General features: G+C 42.1%; 1 protein-coding gene across 1 annotated transcript; it reads right to left on the bottom strand.

Annotated features, from left to right (window-relative positions):
* Window positions 1-4492: 4492 nt before the first annotated feature.
* LOC311057931 (cationic amino acid transporter 3-like) lies at window positions 4493-27181 on the bottom strand. The gene is made up of 12 exons (XM_084075135.1): window positions 27060-27181; window positions 16900-17522; window positions 16603-16764; window positions 15429-15609; window positions 15203-15318; window positions 12554-12776; window positions 11411-11550; window positions 10423-10525; window positions 9804-10036; window positions 9471-9637; window positions 8370-8478; window positions 4493-7905 (listed from the first exon to the last, which is right to left on the bottom strand). Exons 2-12 carry the CDS (start codon window positions 17264-17266, stop codon window positions 7754-7756), a joined length of 1953 nt encoding a protein of 650 aa, XP_083931261.1. The 5' UTR covers window positions 17267-17522; window positions 27060-27181; the 3' UTR covers window positions 4493-7753.

Raw genomic sequence — 27181 nt, forward strand, 5'->3', positions numbered from 1 at the left:
ATGGAGTTTCTAGGTGAAAGTGTTTTTTTGAGGTCCCAAATTCGTCCATCGACCTCCATTCTAAATCTCTGAACTTTTAAAGGAGTACAATTCTAAAACTATTAAACATTTCAAAGATTCCTTTTCAGGCAAACATGTCCAGAGTAAGACGAACATTTTAAAGTATGAATGAGGTTACTAGGCGTAAGTATGTAGTTGTAAGCCTGCCTTTAAATGTCCATTGCCGCATCGACAATGAATGGGGCGCTTAAAGTTAAATATCTCCAAAACTACAAATGATTTCAAAAGAAAAAATCTCAAGCATGCATGTCCACAGTAAGGTGGAATTTTTGAACTGTGAATGGAGTTTCTAGGTGAACGTGTTTTTTTGAGGTCCCTATACCCTAACCCTTACCTTCCATCCGCCTCCATTCTAAATCTCTGAACTTTTAAAGGAGTACAATTCTAAAACTATGCAACATTTCAAAGATTCCTTTTCAGGCAAACATGTCCAGAGTAAGACGAACATTTTAAAGTATGAATGAGGTTACTAGGCGTAAGTATGTAGTTGTAAGCCTGCCTTTAAATGTCCATTGCCGCATCGACAATGAATGGGGCGCTTAAAGTTAAATATCTCCAAAACTACAAATGATTTCAAAAGAAAAAATCTCAAGCATGCATGTCCACAGTAAGGTGGAATTTTTGAACTGTGAATGGAGTTTCTAGGTGAAAGTGTTTTTTTGAGGTCCCAAATTCGTCCATCGACCTCCATTCTAAATCTCTGAACTTTTAAAGGAGTACAATTCTAAAACTATTAAACATTTCAAAGATTCCTTTTCAGGCAAACATGTCCAGAGTAAGACGAACATTTTAAAGTATGAATGAGGTTACTAGGCGTAAGTATGTAGTTGTAAGCCTGCCTTTAAATGTCCATTGCCGCATCGACAATGAATGGGGCGCTTAAAGTTAAATATCTCCAAAACTACAAATGATTTCATAAGAAAAAATCTCAAGCATGCATGTCCACAGTAAGGTGGAATTTTTGAACTGTGAATGGAGTTTCTAGGTGAACGTGTTTTTTTGAGGTCCCTATACCCTAACCCTAACCTTCCATCCGCCTCCATTCTAAATCTCTGAACTTTTAAAGGAGTACAATTCTAAAACTATGCAACATTTCAAAGATTCCTTTTCAGGCAAACATGTCCAGAGTAAGACGAACATTTTAAAGTATTAATGAGGTTACTAGGCGTAAGTATGTAGTTGTAAGCCTGCCTTTAAATGTCCATTGCCGCATCGACAATGAATGGGGCGCTTAAAGTTAAATATCTCCAAAACTACAAATGATTTCATAAGAAAAAATCTCAAGCATGCATGTCCACAGTAAGGTGGAATTTTTGAACTGTGAATGGAGTTTCCAGGTGAACGTGTTTTTTTGAGGTCCCTATACCCTAACCCTTACCTTCCATCCGCCTCCATTCTAAATCTCTGAACTTTTAAAGGAGTACAATTCTAAAACTATGCAACATTTCAAAGATTCCTTTTCAGGCAAACATGTCCAGAGTAAGATGAACATTTTAAAGTATGAATGAGGTTACTAGGCGTAAGTATGTAGTTGTAAGCCTGCCTTTAAATGTCCATTGCCGCATCGACAATGAATGGGGCGCTTAAAGTTAAATATCTCCAAAACTACAAATGATTTCAAAAGAAAAAATCTCAAGCATGCATGTCCACAGTAAGGTGGAATTTTTGAACTGTGAATGGAGTTTCTAGGTGAAAGTGTTTTTTTGAGGTCCCAAATTCGTCCATCGACCTCCATTCTAAATCTCTGAACTTTTAAAGGAGTACAATTCTAAAACTATGCAACATTTCAAAGATTCCTTTTCAGGCAAACATGTCCAGAGTAAGATGAACATTTTAAAGTATGAATGAGGTTACTAGGCGTAAGTATGTAGTTGTAAGCCTGCCTTTAAATGTCCATTGCCGCATCGACAATGAATGGGGCGCTTAAAGTTAAATATCTCCAAAACTACAAATGATTTCAAAAGAAAAAATCTCAAGCATGCATGTCCACAGTAAGGTGGATTTTTTGAACTGTGAATGGAGTTTCTGGGTGAAAGTGTTTTTTTGAGGTCCCAAAATCGTCCATCCACCTCCATTATAAATCTCTGAACTTTTAAAGGAGTACAATTCTAAAACTATTAAACATTTCAAAGATTCCTTTTCAGGCAAACATGTCCACAGTAAGATGAACATTTTAAAGTATGATTGAGGTTACTAGGCGTAAGTATGTAGTTGTAAGCCTGCCTTTAAATGTCCATTGGCCACATTGACAATGCATGGGACGCTTAAAGTTAAATATCTCCAAAACTACAAATGATTTCAAAGAAAAAAATCTCAAGCATGCATGTCCACAGTAAGGTGGAATTGTTGAACTGTGAATGGAGTTTCTAGGTGAAAGTGTTTTTTTTAGGTCCCAAAATCGTCCATCGACCTCCATTATAAATCTCTGAACTTTTAAAGGAGTACAATTCTAAAACTATTAAACATTTCAAAGATTCCTTTTCAGGCAAACATGTCCATATTAGGATGAACATTTTAAAGTTTGAATGTTTTTTTTAATTCTATATATGACATTTTGAATCATTACAGTCAGTTCACCTTCTTTTGGGTCTTGAGTCGAACCTCCCGCGGAAACATCAAATTTCTCTTTTGGGCCTTGAGTCTTGGGACTCAAGGCCCAAAAGAGAAATTTGATGTCTCCGCGAAATTTGATGTCTCCTTTTGGGTCTTGAGTCTTGAGACTCAAGACTCAAATCCTGGAAATCAAATCCTGGAAATGGCAAATCAGCATGTGTGGGATTTGAAGGTGCAAGAGTCAGTTAAAAGTTGGAAAAATGTCCAAGTTGGATTTGAACTGGGAAGCTTCCGATTGTAATCCCTGTATCTTAACCACTGCACCAAAGTGATTCTTACTGACTTTGTTCACTTGCGTGGTGTTTCTAAAAGATTAGATAAAGGTGCAGGAGTCAGGTAAAAGTTCAAAAAATGTCCTTGTTGGATTTGAACCAGCAACCTTCTGGTTGTAAGCCCTGTATCTCAATCACTGCACCACTGTAATTCATCCTTATTCTGTTCACTTGCATGTTCTTCATTGAAAGGTTAGATAAAGTTGAAACAGCCACGTACAAGTTGGAAAATATTGCTTGTTGGTTTTGAACTCAGAACCTTCTGTGTGCAAGGCCTGTATCCTATCCACTGCTCCACCATGGTTCATAGTTCATCTAGTCTCTTGCAGGCTCTTCACTGAAAGATTAGATACAGACCACAAGAGTCAGATAAAAGTTGGGAAAATGTCCTGGTGGAATTTGTACCAGGAACCTTCTGGTTGCAAGCCCATCTAAACCACTGCACCACAGAGGTTCTTATTATTCTGTTAACTTGTGTGGTATTCACTAAAAGATTAGATAAAGGTAAAAGCCCCAGGTAAAAGTTGGAAAGATGTCCTTGCTGCTTTTGAACTCAGGACCATCTGTGTGCAAGGCCTGTATCTTAACCACTGCTCCACCATGATTAATACTTGTTTAGGTCTCTTGCACATTCTTCAGTGAAAGATTAGATAAAGGTGCAAGAGTCAGGTAAAAGTTGAAAATATGTCCTAGTTGGTTTTGAACTGTGAACCTTCTGGTTACAAGCCCTGTATCTAAACCACTGCACCACAGTGGTTCTTACTCAATCTGTTCACTTGCGTGGTCTTCAATGAAAGATTAGATAAAGGTAAAAGCCAACGTTTGTACTTTTCCCCCTTTAAATGTCCATTGCCATTGACAATGCATTGGGCGCTTAAAGTTAAATATTTCAAAAACTACAAATCATTTCAAAGTAAAACATCTCAAGGATGCATGCCCAGTAAGGTGGAATTTTTGAACTGTGAATGGAGTTTCTAGGTGAAGGTATTTTTTTGAGGTCCCAAAATCTTCCATAGACCTCCATTATAAATCTCTGAACTTTTAAGAGAGGAAAATTGTGTTAAATGTATAGAGGGCCTCAGATCCAAGGCCAGTGCAAAACTCCAAACCAGATGTTTAAACTCCAACAGTGCTTTAAAATATTTGTATTTTCCCCCAATTGCAGAGATGCAATAAACGTTTATAGTTATCTATGGTAACTATATAGCACAAAAATGTTAAACGCATGCCATTAAAGGAGTAATTATGTCAAGATCAATTAAGACAAGGTAGTAATAGGTAGTACAAAACTTAAGTTTGTCTCTAGGAGATCCTAGTATAACTTTAAAACTGGCATCCCTGTTTGACATTTCTCAACAAGTTAAAATAGCTCATCTACAAGCTCACAACGCATTGCCATTTGCGGATGCGTTGTGACCTTAACAAGGCGGGTCAGTGAGTCATAGTAGAATGAGAGTAGTGAGTCATAATATAGTTATACTAGAACCAACTGCTTGCATCCCTTGGTTCATACTGAGGAAGTCAAAGCGGAAGATCTACACACAGGCTTTCAATTTGTAATAAGCATGAATCATTTAATTAAAAAAAGACATTGAAAATACAGCTCATTTTACACAACAGCCATATTTACAAGATATAAAACTCAAAAGAGACAAAAATATATTGTTTGCGTTAATGAGACAGCATAGTGAGAGAGTTGCGAGATGAGTTGACTTGTTTAAAAAGGCACAAGGGGCGGGATGTTGGTCACATCTCATTCCCTTCCAAATACTCGTTATAGATTAATACAGTCTGGATAAACAATGGAACACGTACAGCATAACCTGGCAGAACTCCCATAGGCTACCTGTGTAGGACTATGCCTAATCCATGCCCATGAAAGCAGTATTAGTAATGATTTTAAACACGTCTTGACCCATATCCTCTGTTTCACCAGCCCCAGAGACGCCGTTTTCTTTTTTGTCTTTTGAGATGTTGTATGATTGACATCTTTTACAAATACTGGCTGGATCTAAACCTACCCGGCCAGTACCTCCCATTTCCAACATTCAAGTTGCCTACTACAGTACATATTTCACTTTGAAAGATAGGCGAGAGAAAGACAAAAGTTTAGCTACTGCAAAATGCAAGAAGACTGTGTAATCTACAAGAACGGGGAAAGATTCCCTTGAAGATATTAGATTCCAGAGATTTGTGTTACTGCATGAAAAGGCAAAAAATAATGACAAAAAGAAGAAACTCCCTTCAGTGATACTTTGAATTCATCTGTATAATTTACAGAATTATACAATGATAGTTATACAGAAATAATGTACAAACTACAGTAAAGTACTGCACTAGTATCAATAAAAAAGCAGAAAACCTCCATTGATGGAAAGTGGTAAAAATGTACATAATTTAAAGACCATCTTTTAGCGGTCATTCCATGTTATGGAAAACGTCATTTTCCAAAACACATTGATTTGTTTGAGCAAAGATCAATATAACCCAACAGGGTCAAACATTTGGTGATAAAAAAAGAAGACTTGAAATAAGAAAACAATATACATAGATATAGGGCCAGAATCATTAGCTACTTAAAAACTGTACATGTAACACTTAAAAACACAAAGAAAGTACATCTAAAAAGCGTATTAATAGAGAATTATACGAAAAGGCAGAGAGATTTGTTTTTTTTCTTCAAAAAACACATTTAAATATAATAGGTTCTAATTAACAAAATAATTAAGTCCATAAAATAATGAAACAAAACATGACGAAAACTCAACAACAGACCAAGTTTCAATGGAAACTAAACATAAACACCTTTGAGAAAAAACCCGGAGGGTTTTTCCACAAGGAACAAAATAAAATATATGTAATTATGTATATAGTTCTAAGATATATACTAGTGGTGATGAATTGACAGGCCCGTGTAAAGAAAGCGACTCCAGAGATCCCAGGCCAAAGCCACGAGTGGAAATCTGAACCTGATAGTTGCCAGTTAGAAATAACTGACCCCCACTGAAACCGTATGCCGTTTCTTACAGCTTCCTGACCATAACTCAGTACAACATTCTCTAAAAGAAGAACAGGCCAGACATGGAGAGACTTTAACTTTAGCCGGTTTGTACAGAACCCGAGACGTTCACGTGAGCCGTCAGGCTGTTACAGGTGACGCGGTCGGACAGTTTTCTTTTTCAAACTACGCCTCCATCACGTTTCCGTCGAGTCTGCACAGAGATCTTGGCGCCTCCAGGTAAAAAGCTTTCGCAGCAGACAGACTCAAGTATGCACAGATAAATCAAACTGGTAGCCATGCTGACCACATTGGATGATTTTGTAACATCCATACTGACCTCAGTGTATTCATTGGATAAAACCGGCATCCAAACCAGAGCTGGGTCAAATAGTATTGGCCAATTTTTTGTTTCAAACGACTTGAAGTGCCAGATGATTCAGGGCAATCACAATTGTGTTATCCTGACATTCATGATTCACTCATTACATTATATATACTGTACACTAGTCTGGTACTCCATGAAGGTTCAAACAAATGCTGGCACTTGAAAATATTATTTCACTCAGCTGTAACTCCTCCCTGTCCACAAGAAAGGTAACAGTACGTTGTTTAAAAAAACATAGATATCATTGATGTAACTGACAACAGGTAGTCATTTCTGGTCTTATTTCATTGTGGACCCAAGTAAAAGTGGACCCAAGTAAAAGACGTTGGTTGCCCTTGGTAACAAGGGTCCAAATAAACAATAGACGATGCTACAGTATCCATTTCATTTCTGCAGCTCAGCTGTAAATATACTATATGATATGAGGTTGTGTTACGGGGCGCTGGGCATTAAGAAAAAAAACACACCTACAAAGCTTCTACTTGAGGCTTGGACACACACACACACACACACACACACACACACACACACACACACACACACACACACACACACACACACACACACACACACACACACACACACACACACACACACACACACACACACACACACAGTGTATTGTTAGTATACATACTTCAATACATGCCTACCATGTGCTGTTGACCTAAGCGCACTGGGGCTCTGACCAGCGATTGTAAACCTCACAGCCACAATGCTACCCTGTATACACACACAGCAGACAGACAGACAAGACAGACAGACAGGTCATACAGTGTGACCCAGGATCAATGAGCTAGCCCAGGTGACATGGGAACACATTTCATGAGTACATCCATATCCAACGTTTGTACGGCATCGGTGGTGCCTTGTGGGACATTTGGATAGTTGGAAGGCTAGCTCGTTGATGCAGTCTGCTGGCTCAAGCTAACAGGTTTAGTAAACACTAGTCGACTGCTAGTGGCCACAAAAGTCGCGCACGCAAACACAAGCGCGCACACACACTGAGCCACATTGCACTACGAAATCAGGAGGCGAAGACGATAAATAACTCTTTTTCTGTTAATGCCGGTGGGGAAATTCTTCACAAGTATATCACAGTACTCGTTGTTAGTCAGTTCTGGGCAAAAGGGTTCATTACAGGCAGTTTATCTATCTCCGGACTCTAAGTGCCTGGTTTATACTTGGTGTGCGACACCCGAGGAGAGGATGGGTTTAAGGCTGAACACAGACAGAGACCCATGAGGCACGCTGGTTTTTAATCAACCAAATCTACCGCAATGAGTCTGTGTGTCGACGTCAGCCAGCCTCCAGGTCAGAGGTAAGATGTGTGGTGGTGTGGTCTTTTTTTCTTTTTCTAGCCTCTTCTCCCTTTTCAATTTAGGCGGTTAAGGGGCGTTGGGTCCGGCGGCGGGTGGTCTATCAGTGGCTGCTGTCGCCTTCCATGTCGCTGTCGGGGGCTCCCCGGTAGATGGGGCTCTTGCTCTGGAGAGCGGGCTCGTACTTGCGGCCGGACGAGCTGGCCGCCGCCTCGCTGCTGTTTTTGATACCGTAGAAGAAGTAGATGGCAAAGCCTGGAGGGGCAGACACGAGGAGGAGATGAAGCAAACGAGGAGTTACATTAAAAACGCCCTTCTTGTTCTCAGCAGCCAGAGAACATAGTCTATTGTCATCCAGTATTTAACCAACAGCCACTGGAAATCGTTAAAAATGAGGAGTCAGTGGCTGGCTGCTGAGAGGCAGTCAGAAAAGATATTTGTACAAACTGTACATGTACTGTAGATACTGTATATGTACTGTACGTACTGTATATATACGGTACTGTAAAGTACATACAGTATGTACTGTGAATGTACATACTGTATATGTAATGCTATGCATTTTCCTTCCTACATTCAAGTATATAAATATTCCTTTTGTGCGTTTGTTTGTTGTGTAAGGGTTAACAATCTGCCAAATGAAATCTATAATTTGATAGACTCCATAGGTTACATTAAGCATTATGGTTGCTCCACTGGGTATGAGGGTGAGGACGTACCGATGGCCATCCAGACGGCGAAGCGGCACCACGTGCCCATGTCCAGCTGCATCATGAGGTAGATGTTGACGAACACGCTGAACAGAGGCAGCCAGGGCAGCAGCGGAACCTGCAGAGAGGAGAAGGTCAGTACCAGAGTATTATGATGACCACCATTTATTCAATGCTTTGTCATGCAGTAAGTGATCCACATTGGAGCCACACTGTTCCCATGGTTTAATGTTTATCTATTACCTTGAATATATGCGATAGACTACAGGAAACATATCGTCGCTGTCGGGTAGAAATCTCCATATTTTCACTTTTTAAGGTTTTTTTCCCAATGTAAATTAAAGCCCTACTTTGTCATACTTCAATGTCACACAAAAGTAGCAGAAATAGCAGATCTACATGCTCAGCTTGAGCTCTTGCTCTTGCTCTTTAACATCAATTTCGACCTCCAATTTCAGCCATGACCAACACCAGCTGCACTTTTTCCCTGCATCCGAAGCATCATTTTCTCCTAAATTATCCATTCTGAAAGTAAATCATTTTGTTGACGTTCATTCAGACGTGCATCACTCTAAACGTGCATCACTCTTTCGCTTTGAGCAGGCACAGGAAGAGAATCTATGATGCCATAATGTCACACTGTCCTTTATTCATGCGTCATACACTCACTTTCTTGTATAGGCTTACATCGCTCAGCTTTCACTTTCAGTACGCACTCACATTTTCCTTTTTTCATTGGATCTGCGCGAATCACATACGTAGGTGATCTATTTCTTATTCAAAACAGAGAATTCTGCCAAAAGGTGACGAGTTTGCATTGCTCAATGTGCGATGAGTCATGAGTGCTTTACTGATCTGCTGATCCTCCCCCGAGGTACCCTTCTCTTATCCACTTTAATCCTTTATAGTTCATTGACCGGGGTTCACCAGGAGTCTACACTTGGTCCCCATCTTTCTTCCCTCTAGTCTACACCAAATCTTTTGCCAAAAATGGCCAATCTATAAGCTCAAACCTTGAGCTTGTATCCTGTAGATTTTCGCCGAATGTTCACCTATCATTACAAGCCTATAATAGGGATCGATGCTCAGGTTCATTTAAAAAGGAGATACCTTGAAGGTGAGAGCCTCTTTGCTCTGGGGCTGTCTCCAGATGATGATGACGCAGACGGCACACATCAGAGCCAGGATCACGCACGTCGTCAACACGGCCGGTTCAGCCGCCAGCAGCTCCGGGAGTTTATGGGCCAGCACCACGCACAGGATGGTGATCAGCACCGCTGGGGTGAAGAGAAGAAACCACGGTAGATTAGTTACCTTTGTAGAGCAATGTGGCGGGCATGCAAACATGTAAGTGTGCGTCTTCTTCGTGATGAAGTGATTCGTTCAGAATCCAGAGGACAGACCTCTATCTATGGTAGAGAACGCTAGGGCTGTTGTACTTACAGATAATGGCCGTGGTGGCGTAGACGATGTTGCCGGAGGTCTTTGTGGGTGTGTCCCCGCTGGGGCAGAACAGCAGCTTGAGGGTGAAGCTCTCACGGAGCGGCCGGTCCTCTGGCTCCACGCCGTACTCGTCGCCACTATCCCCTCCGCCCCCCGCTACCTTCTCCCCTCCGACCATCTCCATCAGTTTCTCCGACTGGCTGGCTGATGAGTTAATGCTTCCTGGCTGGTACCTGGGGGCAAGGTAAAGAAAAAGTGAGATGAGCCCGATAGAAATGTTGGCAGGAAGTGCTACGTGTGTTTCGGCTAAGGCTAAAAGCAATGCCCCCCAAATATCTTTAAAAAAAAAAAGAAATTGTCACTGCTAGTGTGATAATGTTGAATTACATGTAATTCAGTCTAACCCTAACCCATGTTTTCAAGGTTTGTTCATATTGCTTAACTCTAGATGTATACGGTAACTGCCCTGTCGTGTTATTAAAGTAGCATTCCCTGTATCTGTAACTTTTACTGCGGGATCAATAAAAGTATCTATCTATTCCCAACACGTGGTGACAACATTAGAAGCCAATTACATCGTAAGCCTGTCAGTGTTACTACTGCAGGATAGACAGCCTACCTGAGAATGAGCACACAGATAGCCACCAGGGAGTAGGCCAACAGAGTCCCAATGGACATGAGGTCCACCAGAGCAGCCAGGTCGAAAAGGAAGGCCATCAGGGCTGAAAAGGGGAAACCAGAACAGTGTTAATTTTGACGGCAAATTCCACATAGTTTTAGTCATATTTAAGTCATCTGAAATGTTTAAGTCTAGTTTTAGTTGACTAAATATCATAAGATTTGAGTCGACTAAATCTACAGTTGATTTAGTCGACTAAAATGTGTTGACTAAATCAGCTCACAACGTGTGAGCTTGTAGATCGGCTACTTTCGGAGCGTGATACCCATGCACAGCCAAGCATAAAATCACTTTTCCACTAGTCCCTCCTAACATTTTTGTTTAGTTTTTATTTGTTGATGAAATTGTCAATACATTTCTTAGTCATCATAGCTTAGTTTTCATTTAGTTTTCGTCAGTGAAAAATTGAGTCAACAAACATTTTTCGTCAGTTTTAGTTGACGAAATTAACGCTGGACCTGAGACACACAATAAAATTAAAAGCTGTATTATTGTTCTCCTTTCTTAGTACGTTATCCTATGGCATGTAATGCTGAATGAAACTTCCTGCCATTAGTGCTTGGACTGAAAAAGTAGGCCAGCAATATCCCCAAGTAAACTTTCTTTTTAAATGCTAGGAGAGTGGGGTGTTATTGATCAAACAGACGCTGCCTGTCAGCCAGCCAGCAAGATAAATGGCTGAGCAGTAGTCTGGGTTGAGACCTTGACGAGCTAGAAAAACAAAAAAAGAACCGACGTGAAGACAAATTATGGACTGACAGACAGCCTTAGAAATGAGAGCTGTCTGACAAAAGAAAAAGAAAGAAAAAACAAGCATGAAATCTGTGATGAGCAATGACAAGACCAGCTCTGAGTTTGAACTGAAAAACCCACAGTCATACACAAAAAAAAACATTTAAAAAAAAAAGGACAATCAGTGTGAACCTACCAGCCACGATACCAGAGGCAATAGTAGCGATGAGAGGCGTCTTGGTGCGTTCGTTCATTCTGGACAGAACCCGGAACAGCAGCCCGTCCTCTGCCATGGCGTAGATCACCCTGGGCATGGGGAACATGGAGCCCAGCAGGCTGGAGCACGGCAGACACGTCAATATTAATAACAATAGACTTAATATTTTTGTAGGACTTTTAAAGTGGACACTTCACACAACTATCTATATATGTATATATATTCATTCACAGAATCTCTGTCTGTCTGTGTGCATCTGACGACAGCAGTGATCCCCTATCGCCATATTTAGTGGGTACTGCACTGGGTACTCTGAGAACGGGTAGAACAGGAATTCTGACAAGCACAACGGGTACTGCATAAACGGGTGGGGCATGCATTCCTGACTTCACTTGTGTGTCAGTTAGCATCTCAACAAGTTTGGTTTTATCAGCAAAAGAAACTGATGGACTAATTTGCGGACCGAGTGCCATACATACATGCATATACATATGGATACATAACGGATAGCCTCACAATTAATTACAATAATTCTGCATCACCCCATGGCTTGATTAATTATTTCCGTCCGTAAACCTGAAAGGCCATTACATTCTTGGAGCTTCCCAGATTGCCCATCTATGTTCATTCACTCTGTAAGGAATGCTGTTCATCTCGTCTTCCCTTCCATGACCGCAAGCAATGGGTTAAAAAAATAACTTACTAATCCCACAATGACTACAAATGATTATGGCTACGGCTATGCTTCTGAAACCCAACCCAAGTCATAAGGACTGAAAGCCAACAGCAGTGAATCTACCAACACCTCCGCACATTCACAAGTTAATCTGATCAGTGAATATGTGTTACTAAATGGATTTGTTTCAGGTAAATGCGTAAATATAATGGTTATATAATGATATAACATTGTCTTTAGGGCTGCATCTATGGATCATCTTCTTAAAGAATATTCTATTGATTACCGTTTCGATTAATCAAATAATCGAGAAGCGATTTTGTTTTCATACCAACGAATCAATGCATCGTACTAGATTTTTTAATCCATTTTTTTAACATCGATTATGTTTTACAATCGATTAAATCGACTTGTTGGATTAACTGTTGCACCCCTAATGGTCTTACCTGGTAGAGAGGGCACAGAGGGAGCCCACGGCCACTATGTATCTAGCCGGGGACCAGCCCACGTAGTTGAAGGCCTCTGGCAGGGGGCTCTGGGTGTTCAGTTGGTAGTAAGGCATCATGAGCGTGAGGGCCGCCGACACGCCAAAGTAGGCAAAGAAGCAGATGAGCAGTGACGCCACGATGCCTATGGGGATGTCGCGCATGGGGTTCTTGGCTTCTTCACCTGAGGGGAGGAAACCAGGTCAGCATGATTGTAGAGGAGCTAAAGGCCCCCAAAAGGTTGAGATAACCCCCTACCCGAGGTAGAACCAAGCACAGTCATGGTTTTTCATAACTTTCATATGTCCAGTTTTTCAAGTGGATGATGATCAGAATGTCACATTTAGACTGTTTGTTTAGACAGTTATGCACTGAGAGAACATACTGTATGTTGTCTATAAATGTAAATGCACAGTGAGTATATGAATTAATTAGGGCTGGGACTCGATTAAAAAAATTAATCTAATTAATTAGAGGCTTTGTAATTAATTAATCTAAATTAATCGCATTTTAATCGCACATCAATATTTGACCTGAGATCAGTGAGAAAAATTGTTTTCAAATGGATTTTGGTAAACGTCTTTAAGTACATGTACTCAAGAACTGTACTTAAGTACAATTTTGAGGACTCTCGAATACGCCTATTTCCAATTTTTTAATACTTTTACTTCTACTCCAGTAACTCCAATATATCTCAGAGGCAAATATTTAACTTTTAAACTTATTTCAAAACTTTAGTTACAAGTTACTTTGTAGATTTCGATTAATATTATAAAACATACAGTAACCATGTGAAAATAGCAGATCTACAAGCACAAGGCATTGTGAGCTTGTAGATCTGCTAATTTGCCACCATTGGAGGCTGGTAGAGTGTGTTGTTGTTAGTTGTTTTATAGTCGTTTAATTAATTATTAAAAAATCGCGCGCATGTGACCCGCACCGCATCGTGCACCCCCCCCCCCAAACGGGACAAACGCGCGCGTGGGGGGCGGCATCCATTACAGATTCTGATTTGCCCAGCCAACATTATCAAGCAGGCTATGCGGCACGTCTTCATTCAGTGGCTGCTCTGTTGTTGTGAGAACGACGTCGTTCTCACTTCTCAGACAGCTTCTCAGGCGGACCGATAATACCAGCGCAACAACCTGGTGCGCTGGATAATAGGTCCGTCTGAAACTCGTCCAGTGAGAAACGTTCCGCGGTGAAAAAAATAGGCGCGATTAAAATGCGTTAATTTTTTTAACGCGATAATTCTTTTGTAATTAATTGATCGAAATTAACGCGATAAAGTCCCGGCCCTAGAATTAATATACATCTATCGGGACATCTCTTGGACATCTCTTGCCCCATGCACAATATATCAACAATGGGTATAGTTTTTAGGGGGGATATATATGCAAACACTTGAGCATCACTATTCTGGCCATGTCATAATCTGTGAACGTTCTGCAAAATGGCAGATCTACAAGTTCTACATGGATCCCTGGGGGATTAATAAAGTAAGATATAAGTGGTTAACATTATACGTTTAATGTATATAGTGTTTTATTGTGATGGCTGTGGCAGCAAACAGAAGTTCAGCACATGCTGCCTAAACCAACCAACCTTCAGTTGGGCCATGCCTGAGGTGTTGCATACCTCAACTCATCCAAGTTAGTACACTCAATGCCTTTCTCATTCTTGTGGATACAAGCAATGACTCCTCAAGATTTGTTGTCAAACCAAAAGTGACTTAGGCCTTTCAGTTTCTCCAAGTGCTTCTGAAGGTTTGTGAAGGCATTTGTCTATTCTATTTTCGCAGGTTGTATTTATTGGCACAAACCTCTTGTTGACTTTACAATATTACCTTTGCGAATTAGGACGTAAGCGCAGCCTTGCCTAATAGAAAAGAGCAACACAATGACGTCAGTGTCGTCACACTTGATAACTTGTGTGTGTCTCTTGGCGAGGTGGATGGCATGTGGCACTATCCTGGTGATCACCTCTAATGGATCACTTATCAAATCGGCCAGTCATTTTGGATTGTTTTGGTTTCTTCCGCATCTTCAAAATCACCCGGATCTGGTTATGAAATTGCAAACAAAAGCCAAAAGAGCAGCTTTGTTGCCACTTCTTATCAAGTACTTCCTGTAACGTGTCACTTTTGTGTGCCCTGACTTTCTGCAACGTGCACCATACAAAAGAGCAACACAATGACGTCGGTGTCATCACACTTGATGACAGACTTGTGTGTGTCTCTTGGCAAGGTGGATGGCATGTAGCACTTATCCTCGTGTCCTTTAATGACTTTAATAATAAGTTGTTGCCGAGATCTTTACTTTATTGTAAGAAAAAACATCCCATTTGGTGGCATTATGATCATTAATTACAGAGATGTGATAAGGCAGACACTGTCCCTTTTAGTGAGGCCTAAATTTGTACCATTTTCGGTTTTGGGAGGACCCAAACATCAGTCAAATAAATACTTTTTTGCTGGAAAATATTTTTACCCAACCATCCAACTAGACATATTAATGTTATGAAAATACAAGTTTGTGCTTAGTTCGACCTTGGGTTGGGATATCAAACAAAAGCCTTTCATGGACTTGTTTCTCTGCTAAAGCCACTCACTTGTTGTGGCGATGCAGTCGAAGCCCACGAAGGCATAGAAGCAGGTGGCGGCGCCAGACAGAATGCCTTTCAGGCCAAATGGAGCGAATCCACCTTCGCCAAAGTTGTCTTGAACCCTGGGGAGGAAGCGAGATTGAGAGCGTTACAACCAGACGAGTTTGTGTGTCAATCGATAACGGAACAGGAATGTTTAAAGCTATATCAGTGACAGGTGTCAGGTACTGACGTCATGACGGTGTTGTTGGTTGAGTTGATGAAGTCAGTAAAGTTCGCCTCTGTGAGGTTCCAGTTGGCCGTGTCTCCCTTGACGAAGCCAGAGATGATGACGAACCCCAGAACCACCAGGTTGATGCCCGTGAAGACTTTGTTGACCAGCGCCGACTCACTCACGCCAAACGCCAGCAGGCCTGGGAGGAGAAGAACAACGAGCCCTTATTATAACAAACATACTATAAAGTTATAATGACAGTATCTAGGCTAGAGGATCTTTTCCCTTCTGAGAATAATGCTTTTCGTAAAATATGCAAATTTATTAAGTGATTCATTTAGTCTTTAACCCATTTAGACCTGAGGCTAAAAAAAAAACGCCTTCTAAATCCTAACCTACGTTTTTTTTTATTCAAAACATTTACGAAAATTCCTGTTGCTATATACACAGCATCATCTAAAACGACACAGATGCTTTCCCGGTTTTAAAGGTATAACAACGTATAGGCTTAATGGGTTAAAAAGACTTACTTAATTACAAAATGATGCTCGTCACAAGTTATCTGAATCAAACGGACATTTTCAAATAGCGAAATCCGTTTCCTTTAGCTGTAAATAGCACACTAGAAATGTTAACATGATACATCTACTAAACTGATTCAGTCAGATAATTCACGAATAGATTGAGACCAATAATAGATTGAGAACATGTATTTATAAAATGTGTGAAAGTTATATTTGATCTTGGTTTTCAGGCTCTGCAATACATTACTCCCTGCTCAGCACATTCGCAGAAGACCATTTAAGAGCAGGGAGATATACTGTACATCTATAACTAACCCCAGGGCAGAGCCTACTGGTGGTGCTGGGGTGGTGGTGGGAGCAAAGAAAGCACATACGACATCAGTGGCAGCCTGACAGACAGCAAGAGGAAGTGCAATGAATCAAGTGAGCTTAAGTAGACTGCCAATTTGGTCAGCTGCTTGACACGTCACATACTGTACATCGCCCACACAGTGCTGCGTATAAACCTCGCGAGTGTACCTGCCTGAACCAGCTTGCAAGCTACGCATCATTTATTTGATTAAATGCCATTTGTTTAGTTTTTCTGTCAATTGATTAATCGATTATTCCATTATAAAGGTTTCCACCAAGGTGGGGAAAAAAGTTGGTTTCCAGCTATGCCAACTCACCAGTGAGCAGCAGCACCAGTAAGAGGGCGAAGAGGTCGGGGTACTCTGCGAGGACGTTCCCAGGAACCTTCATGGCCATGGCGGCTCGGAAGAAGCCCGAGATCTTTTGCTCCACCAGGTTGTCGAAGGTGGAGCTCCACGCCCTCGCCACGCTGGCCGTGCCTTAAGCAGGAGAGAGAGAAATACATGTTTAAAACAAGGTGCACACAAAGGGGGAAAAACTAAGCATGATGTATGCTTCCAAAACAATTATACACGAACAGAGCTCACATGTGAAGCACGCTCAATCCAACTCACCGATCACATACGACAGGATGAGATTCCAGCCTGTGATGAACGCCCAGATCTCTCCGACCGTCACGTAGCTGTAGAGGTACGCCGAGCCCGTCTTTGGCACGCGGGCGCCAAATTCGGCGTAGCACAGCCCTGCCAGCATGGAGGACAGAGCGGCAATGAGGAAGCAGAGGACGATGGCGGGCCCTGCCTTCTCACGTGCCACCTCTCCGGCCAGCACGTATACGCCGGCACCCAGCGTGGAGCCCACGCCCAGGGCGATGAGGTCCAGGGTGGTCAGGCAGCGGGCGAACCGTGTCTCTTCGCAGGAGCAGTCGAGCGCCCGCCGACGCAGCAGCACCTTGCCCAGGACGGCCAGCTTGGCAGCCATGTTACCGTTTGTGTGTGTTGGAGAGAATGAGGGTATTTGGCGTTCGGGCGTGTCCCTTTCGTCGAGCGTTTAATCAACGCTGCTCAAAATCCCCCTGACATGTGAGGTTTGTGTTTCAAATATAATTTGAACAGGTAGACGACTGACACTAGTCAATAGTGGATTGCAGTCTTCTGGGGATGTTGTGTGTGTTTTTTTTTTGCAGCAGCAGCAGGCACTGGAGACAAGAGAGCAGACACAGGGAGCAGAGGAGGACCTGGGAGGACAAAACAAAACAAAACAGGAGAAGCTCCGTTAGTTTGAAACATGGAGCTATCCAGTCAGTTTAACCACATTAACAAAATCAGAGAGAGACCCTCACTACTCGAAATCAAGTTAGACGCTTTTGCACCCTCGAGTCTAAACACACATAGAGCACTATAATAGCACTGCCATCTTTAATTCCTGGGCTTGCCACAGGCTGTGTTTAAGTGCATGTTTCTCACATCTGTTTCCAATGAGGGCAGGTTAACACCGGAGAACCCATTCTTGGAATGTATTCTACCCCCGAGCAACCTAGCAGGTGCTCGGCTCGCCAGCCAACCTAGCAGCAGGAAAGAGGGATAAAATGAAGACACGTGCTCACTCACGCACCCCTGCTTATACAACTTCGTGGAACTCTCCCATCTCTTTGTAAACCCAATAAAAAACCCTGTGATCAGAGATGCGGAGGCCTTCGGGAAACAAAAGAGCTACCTGACAGCGTTGCCCCTACTGGGTTTCAAGATCAAACATTAAAATCTATAAGCGGACACGACAAAGCGCCTCTAGAGAAACACGAGGGGCAACACCTAGCATAGTTCTCCGACACACCCGCACGGTGAGCTGGGCGTTCCACTGCATGTGCTCTATTATTTCAGCAAGCAGACACCGATAGGGAGAAGCATGGGAAAGTCGTGAGGTGAGAGAGGGCAGTCAATTCAGTCAAGTCAACAAAGACAGAATGGCGATAACCGGTGTATTGATAAGACGGACAGAAGAACCTGAAAAAAGGCTAGTTATCAAGTGACCGGAAAATAGGGCACACGAAAAAACAACATTGTAGCGAGCTTCGGGCACCATCATTGAAAGCTGTTCAGTGTACTGAGCATGCTGGGTACATATAACCGCTTGTGTGCACCATTATCCCGATTATTGGGAATAATCAGGTTACGGCAATAATTTGACAGAAACTTTTGCATGCATGCACAGCATTAGTGCAATTGCAGCAATAACCCAGGTTCAAATTTTACTCTAAGGCTTGTACTTACAGCTACGTATTCACACTGTCACACATACACGTTATGAAACCTGAAAGATATCTTACAAAGCAGTGATATATGACATATCCACATAAATCAAAAGGATTTCATATCAGATAACTGGGGGAAAATTGGCATATTAGTGTGCATGTAAACATACTCAGTGCAACCACACCACACTGACCACAGTGCAGGAAATTAGATTTTTTTTTAAAACAACGTACAGCTACATTCCTACTGCTATCTACCGTTTATTTATTTATTCAATTTTATGTTATGTTAGCTGATCCTTTTTTTGTTCTTTCATTGTGAAGCACTTTGTAACTTTATTTTGAAAAATGCCACTCAATGTCATGAATATGTTTTCTTGTCCATTATTTCAGAATGTATTTTATTTTATTTGCAAGGTCAAAGGTCACACCACGGTTTGCTAAAGCAGAATTAAAATTCATCCATCCGCAATTAGCAAGTTGTTCACATATGTCTTTGTCTTGCACCCATATTATGCCTTTAACATTAACAGTTTATTAAGTTCAATGTGTATCGTAATTTGTGACCACCTCACTGTAACAGGTAGAAGGGTTACGTTGGGTCCATAATCTTATCTAACCAGTAATTTAGTTAGCAAACTGATGTGCAGTTTGCACACACCAATTGCATTTTCACCACAGAACTCGCTGAAAGGACATGCTGGTCTGACATCAAGGACGTCGGCAGCCAATCAGCGTTGTTATGCTCAGTAACTCTGGGACGAGCAGAACAATAATATTGATTACAATGCACTAAGTCTCACAGACACGACGCACACACACACACACACACACACACACACACGCACACACACACACACACACACACACACACACACACGTTGGGCCAAGGCCACTCAGAGGGAGGACAGCGAGACAAGGAGACATGTGGTGTTATTGTTAATCTGTGCAGGTGGTTATACTCCAGGACGGTCACTCAAATACACCTGACGTCAATCTCCAACACACAACCAACAATAACACAGGGTTAACTACGTATGACCCCTTTCTGCTTTGTTTTGCTCAAATCCCTGGCCTGTACATTACCGCACGTTCACGTTACTTAACACGCCACGCACTGCCTCAAAAACTAAAACTAAAAACAGAGGGCAAAGGTTTATGGACATGCAAAGATTCAACATTACTGCAGCGTAATGCTGGCACACTGACACAAGCTTATCTTATCAGTGAATACTACACTAGGTTTGTACATTAAACACAATAGTCAAATGCTTGACCTGCTTGTCCACATGGTCCATCACATTACTGTAAGGTAAAATGCAGTGGCATTGGATGTGCTGGGAAATGCATACAGTTTAGTCAGCAATGGACCTCGGAGTTGCGAGGACACAGTTACGATTATGCAAAAATGTGTTGTGGGCGCAGCAGTCAGTGGTGCCGTTCATTCAAAGATATAATATAAACCATTCACTTGTTTGCTGTATCACCCCATAATACACATTCTTGTGTTGGAGCACGTGATGCACCGGGGCAAGGGCCTTTTGAACAGCTGATCCCACGGTCAGTCCCCGAGGGAAATGTCACGTCCGCCTAATGACACCTGAGCTTTCGGCATGGCTTGCTGAGGAGGCAGATGGACATTTCAGGCCTATTGGTCACTCTAAGCTGGACAGGCCGCACAAGACAATTCAAGTTTATTCACAAAGTCACAGAAAATACAGATCATTTCATCATTTGGAACATGTTTTGTCCAGGAATTCTACATACATTTATATTGAAAATATTCAATATACCAAATTTCTCTTTTAAACCTATTATGCTATTTTGTGAGTTTTTTTTTTTGCTGCTACTGCTGTCGATTCTCTTTCTTAACCCACAGAGCACAATGACACAAATTCTCACCAAAGACTTTGTGTAAGTGAATTGTACTATTAATACTATTAAAACAACATAACCCGCGTTATCAAAGGGGCTTCGACCTCATACAACATCAGAAGGAGAATATCCTGCCTTGTACGGGTATGTGTTAGGTAGAAAAACAAACCGCATCAAACAATCAGGAAAAAGTGACGACGGCAACAAAAGAAAGAAAACCCGACAACCGCAACAATAAACGTCGGGAGCCTTGTGAATAAGGCGGGTGGGAAACTGGTACGGCAACGACATTCCGACGGCGTTTACCACTCCCATTACCAGGAACTGCGATCTGAGGGTGTAAATGTTATATCAATAAACATTCCCTACCACACTGCCGTGCCCGGCCAACTCTGATCTGCCCAGGGGGTTGGCCCTGCATTGGATATTCCGACAGAAAGTGGGACAAGAGTGCTTAATTCAAACCTGGGGTTGAGGGGTTATGGGGCAAGAGTGCTTAATTCAAACCTGGGGATATGGGGTTATGGGGCACCTATAGCAAATGTAATTTCTTAGGAAAAGAAAAAGCTGTTCTTTGGGCGGACGGTTATAGTTCACATTTTTATGTGAAACCACAAACTCCCCATTCAAAGTTCAAAAGATGTGATGCACCACTTCCTTCCATGTAACGTATAATCTCACAAATGACCTACCGGTAGGTTTCGTTTTTGATTGGATCAGGCACAGAAAAGACTCACTTTAGGGTGGTCTCATTAGAACGATGCCAGATCCACTGCAAGCGTAACTGAAAGGCCATTCTAGTACATGCTTCCAACACCTCAGCCTGTTACTAGGCTAATCCTTTCCTTGTGGTCTTCACGAGGGTGCCTAGCTGGCTGTGTATATACATGTGTGAACCAGGGCAGATTTTGCAGAATTTGCACCATGGCTGTAAATGAAGTCTATACTCTGGCACGGAAATGTACCGTCTGCAAACTCAGCCACACACCCACGTACAAACCTGCACACACACTCAGCCACACACCTACATGCAAACCTACACACACACACACCTACGTACAAACACACACACACACACCTACGTACACACACACACACACACACACACACACACACACACACACACACACACACACACACACACACACACACACACACACACACACACACACACACACACACACACACACACACACACACACACACACACACACACACACACACACACACAGATTTGGAAGCAAGACTGCATCCGCGCCGACAGTACAATCTACAATTTGCCAAAATGTAATCTTTAGAGTCTAGACCAAGTGTCTCCAACTTTTTTGTTTTCCTGCATTTTTTTATTATTGTTATTTCAAAGGATTCTTTTAAATGTCCAAAATAATTCCCAAGTTTTCATAAAATTACAACATATGCAAAGATTTTGCGAAATAATTTCAAAAATAAACAAAGGAAAATCTAATAAATGTCATAAATTAGAAAGATAAGTAGTGACTGAAAACAGCAAATCCACAAGCTCAAAATTCGCCCCAACACGTTGTGAGCTTGTAGATTGGCTATTTTCACTAGTTTGGGTCACCGGAGAGTCTTCAAATGTATCTTTTGAGTTCACGTGCTAAAAGGTTTGGGAACCACTGCTCTAAACAGTGACAACTTTCAATGGGATATCTCCTTCAGCTACACCACAATATTGTAGAGCAGCACTGAAGAAACTCACATAATTGTATTGACTTAAGCAAGGCAATGAGGGCATTCAAACACATCTTCTGTGGACTTAAGCAAGGAAATGAAGGCATTCAAATATTTCAAACACATCTTCTGTGGACTTGAGCAAGGAAATGAGGGCATTCAAACACATCGTCTGTGGGGCTCCCAGGCAGCAAACAGCCACACCTAGCTACCTCCGCTCACGGCTGTGACTGTGGCACAAACGTACTCTGACCAAAGTACTTGGTACAATAGACCTATAGGCATGCTAATGTTGCTTTTGTAACATTTTTGTTCCAAAGGGGTCCTTGTTACTTGGTGGCGGGCTGCTGCCACAGCCTCTAAGAGGATTATAGCAGGACTAGCAAACCTGCTAAACTCATTACAGCCGGTTACAGCAGCCACTTGCCCCATCTGTCTTAACAACACGCAGCTTTGTTTGGGTTCTTTCTGTCAAAAACAACATCATGGTTTGTACTGCTTATCTCTGCTTATCACTGTCTCATGTCTACACAGACAGTGTCTTGTCATCAACCATCCGCTACGCAAAGCCTGCTGTAAAAAGACACGCTAAAAAGAGACAAGACAACTTTAGTCGCCACCAATTAGTCCAAGCATTAACCCACTAAAGACAATGGCCCTTATATAAGAGAGTCTCACCTATTCACTTACATAACCTCACCTTACAGAGTTGGTCCACAGACTGTAAAGCAGGTTCCCACAGTGTCAAACGTATTATACTGCCCTTTGGAGGATTTAAAAATCCATGGAGAATGCAGACATTTCCCCATGCTCGCCGTTTCTGACGGGTTCAGGGTCACCCACGGACAACTCTGCATAACGTTCTGAATGATGATACTATGGTAGGTCCAGTATGGGGGGCATCGGCTGAGTTAACCCATTAAGACCTGAGGCTGATTCTACAAATGCCTCCTAAACCAGTAGTTTTCAAACTATTTCGTAATCCAAAATTATTCAACATTTCATTTCAAATACTTTCAAGGTTTTTCAAAAATGTTAAAAAATATCATATTGATGATGGCATAGTACTGCAACGCCGGCTGCTGTTGCAGCATCAAATATGATGTCATTTTTCAGTTTCATTTTGAATGGCTCAAAATAAATGAAAAGCTTTGCTTTGGAACCATTAGCTGATAAAGAGACTTCTAGGAAACCACCTACAAGGCAGTAGTGTCTACTGACGTCAGGTGTGCGATAAGATACAGTCGCTGTGTCCTAAGGCTTGTGAAGTGTACTGCAGTGCATTAAAAAAAAGCACAAAATAAATATGTTAAAAGTGCCATAATACAACAATTATTAAGCCACGCATTTATTTCCCTTCTAAAGTATGTGCTATCATGGCTGTGGGGCCACGGGTGAAAGGGAAAAACCCAGCAGAGATCTTTGTGATCAGCAAACTCACATGCTAAGAAACACTAGTGAAGGGGGTGAACTCACCTAACCCCGATGTGTGTAGTGTTCGACACACTTAACAGCATTTCATGTGTCAAAGAGACAATGGCTGTTTGAAGTTATGGAACACTGTTTTTTTTTCTCCGCCTAACTTAAAAAAGGACAGACTCTATATCCGTGTGTGTACACGCACACGTATGGTGGTTGTGTATTTTGTGGAACTGAGCAGAGCGTTGTGCATGCATGCGTGTTGAGTGCGTGTGGACAGACTGACCGCTGTGACTGAACTGGGCGACCTTCTAAGTAAACCGACCGGGACGGGCGCCATCACCGCCAACAACCTCTGTCGCTGGGAAATGGAATGTGGCGGGCGCCGGGCAGCACAGCACACTGTGAACTTTCTTTTGTCTGCCATGGCCGCCCGATACCATCACTTAAGACTACATAGTCTTATCATCACCCAGTGAGCCACGAACGGAGAAGCGCCTCTCTCGACTCCTCTACAGCCAGAACAGGGATACTGTGGCAGAGGCCACACCAGGTCCAGGAGTGATACCAAATATCCAGTCTAGTAAATGAACCACATGAACCCTGGCCATGCACGAACAGTGGGCAAAATGTGCAGATCTACAAGCTTGTTGTGCGTTGCGAGCTTGTAGATATTCTATTTCTGACTACGAAATTTGGTCAAGACGGTAAAAAAGGAGGGGGCCTAGTATAGACCCCTGGGGGACTCCGGACAAATAAGTATATTTGGTTTAAGTGGATAATGAGATTGCGTTTTTTCATAAATGCTTTTTGCCAAAACACAAATTTGTCTCCTTCACCGGGTCAGGTTTCTTCTTGCTTAATAACAAATAGTGATCCTCACCCTCCCTGTTATGAGTGCGTTATAAAGCACATTAATCCCGCCGACCTTCAATCCTCCACGTCCATTTCACAGGGCCAGCATTTCTGCTCACTCACTCCTCGTTCCGAGCACAAGATGCTGTGTGTGCAGGCACTGCACTATAGGAGACTGGCTGGGAGGATTGTGGCTAAAAAGGAGCCCCCCCCCCCCCCCCTCAGGAACCCCTAATGCTTAAATCAGCTCAAATAGGCACAAGAAATAATGTGTCACACAGTCCTCGAAAGATGTTGTACTTAGACCTGCATTTGATCAAATGTCCTTTCTGTTGTGGCAGAAATACACTGAAATGTCAACCAGCAGCAGCACGGGGTGAAAAGTAAATGTCAAAAGTCAGTCGTCTGCTGTGTTTCAAATACATCAATGATGCAGTCTTCTCTAAACGTGCTTCACCATCATTTATCTCACCCATGCACACGACCTCCATGTGATATATATATATATACACACACCGGAACTAATTACATACATATACTTTTGACATTTACTCTCACCCAGTGCTACTGGTTGACATTTCAGTGTATTACTGCCACAACATAAAAGGACGTTAGATCAAATGCAGGTCTAAAGTACAATACAGGGTACGAGAGTGTGATACATCATCGTATTCGTTAATTAAAACACAGGCATCACACACACTGACTGTACAAGCAGTTTGTGTCCAGCAGCCTATTATAAATTGTTGAGGAAGTCACTCAGTCAGAATGAATGCCATTAAAGCAACCGGATCAGGGCAGTAACCTGGGACTGGAGGGAGGCAGTAGGGCGTCTCACGTTTAATGTCACCCAAACAAGGACACGCACACGCGACACGAGCGGGGAGGAGGATCAAGTGACACACAAGTCATCAACGACCTTTAATCCATCAAGACCGGGAAAGCATCTGTGTCATTTTGTATTTTAGCAAAAGAGTATTATTCTAATACTTTGGCTATTAAAATAATGCAGATATACAAGCTCACAGTGCGTCACTTCGTGCTGCACTGCGACTCGCGAGCTTGTACATCTGCTATTTTCGAAAAATCTCGAAAGTGTTTGAAATATGTTGAATAATTTAGATTTTTTTTAACACAAATCTTCAAATATTGAGATGTCTGTGTCCAAAAACATATTATTTTTGGGGTCCTTGACATGAAAAAGTTTCAGCACCACTGCCATAGAAACATAAGTTTTTCAGATTTTCCATTAAGCCTCAGGTCTTAATGGGTTAACACAGGTGGTTGGTCATGGTCACTCATCACATCTCTGACTCTATAATCATCATGTTACTGTCTGTCTGCACACACTCTGAAGATGATGCAACTACACACACACACACACACACACACACACACACACACACACACACACACACACACACACACACACACACACACACACACACACACACACACACACAATCGCCATTGTCACTTGCCAAAAATAGCAGTTCTACAAGCTCACAATGCGTTGCGACCCGTGCAGATCTGCAATTTTTCGGCGAGCGACATCCTAGTTTTAGTATAATATCTGATTCTGAGTGGATACCCCGTGTCTGTGTGTGTGTGGATACGTGGCCCCGGTCGGTGTAATCTCGCGTGATTCGGCCGCTAAACACACGGGTTGTGCTGAGTGCGATCTCGCGTGGCTTGGCTGTAACAACATATACAGTATAACATGGTAGCATGGGGTTGGTTGTTGCTACCAGTGTTGCCAGATTATGTGAGAGAAACAAGAAACCAGGTCTAGGAAAACCAGCCCAAAAGAAGTGACTATGGGCCACGTGAGCACTTTTAACATATACATCAGCTATTTGAAAATAGCAGATCTACAAGCTCACAACGCGTGGCGTTGTGACCTTGTAGATCGGCTATTTTCAAATCAAATATTGCGGGGAAATTATAACAATCAGATCTGGCAACCGTGGTTGCTACTAGCTGCTGCCGGGGTGGACGTGGTTGGGATAGAACCATAACAATGAATGGAGCCAACGGTCGCCCCTGTTCACACAACACTACAAACTGCTCGGCCTTTTTAACCAAAAAATAACCCGATCCCGGTTCTAAACGACGGGGTTTTAAATCAGGGTTTAATTGGCGCTATGTATAATCTTTTCGACGAATTGAATACAAAGACAGACAGGACCGCAGTGGAAACAACGAGCCATAGTGCTTTCTTGGTTTTTAGACATTTTAGCATCCTTTTTGTATGAATATGTAACTCTTATGCTTTTTTTGTGCAAATTGTTAATAAAGTATAGTAATCAATCAACCTCTTCCGCGAAGTAAAGTATCATCTCTGTTTGGTTGTTGCCCGCTAAAAAGAGAAGAGACTCACTCTAATGTATGATTTATATGTATTGTTAATGGTGAGTCTCACCATTAACAACACATATAAACGCTATATATTTAGACTTAAAGAGACACTACCATGTTGTACAGTAAAACAGTGAGTACAGTATAGTATATGACAGCACGAGGCGGTATTGCGTCAGTCTGTTACTATACAAGGTGAGAGTCTCCTGGAACCGGAAGGAAGGAAGGAAGCGCGACATCTTCTTACATTTACAAATAAAACTATCTCTTCTTAACACGATGTCATTATGTAATAAAAACCTATGTTATAAATACAATAGTTACCTGTGGTTGTGTTGTGTTGGAATGTGGGCAGCAGCAGACAGGGCAGCTCTTCAATAACCGTTTAGGACTGAGACTGGTTCTTGTCTCTCCTTTCCGCGTCGTTCTGATGAAATAATCTCTTC

The sequence above is a fragment of the Gymnoscopelus microlampas genome (genome assembly GCF_963454915.1).
Source record: "Gymnoscopelus microlampas genome assembly, chromosome: 12".
Taxonomy (NCBI): domain Eukaryota; kingdom Metazoa; phylum Chordata; class Actinopteri; order Myctophiformes; family Myctophidae; genus Gymnoscopelus; species Gymnoscopelus microlampas.

Bases quoted from the DNA above. Each gene is read 5' to 3' on its own strand.
- LOC311057931 (XM_084075135.1), bottom strand. From the start codon at position 17,266: ATGGCTGCCAAGCTGGCCGTCCTGGGCAAGGTGCTGCTGCGTCGGCGG. The intron at 15,319-15,428 runs GTCAGTACCTGA...CTTCCTCCCCAG, and splicing joins ACCAACAACACCGTCATGAC to GGTTCAAGACAACTTTGGCG. The intron at 11,551-12,553 runs GTAAGACCATTA...GCCGTGCTCCAG, and splicing joins CTCTGTGCCCTCTCTACCAG to CCTGCTGGGCTCCATGTTCC.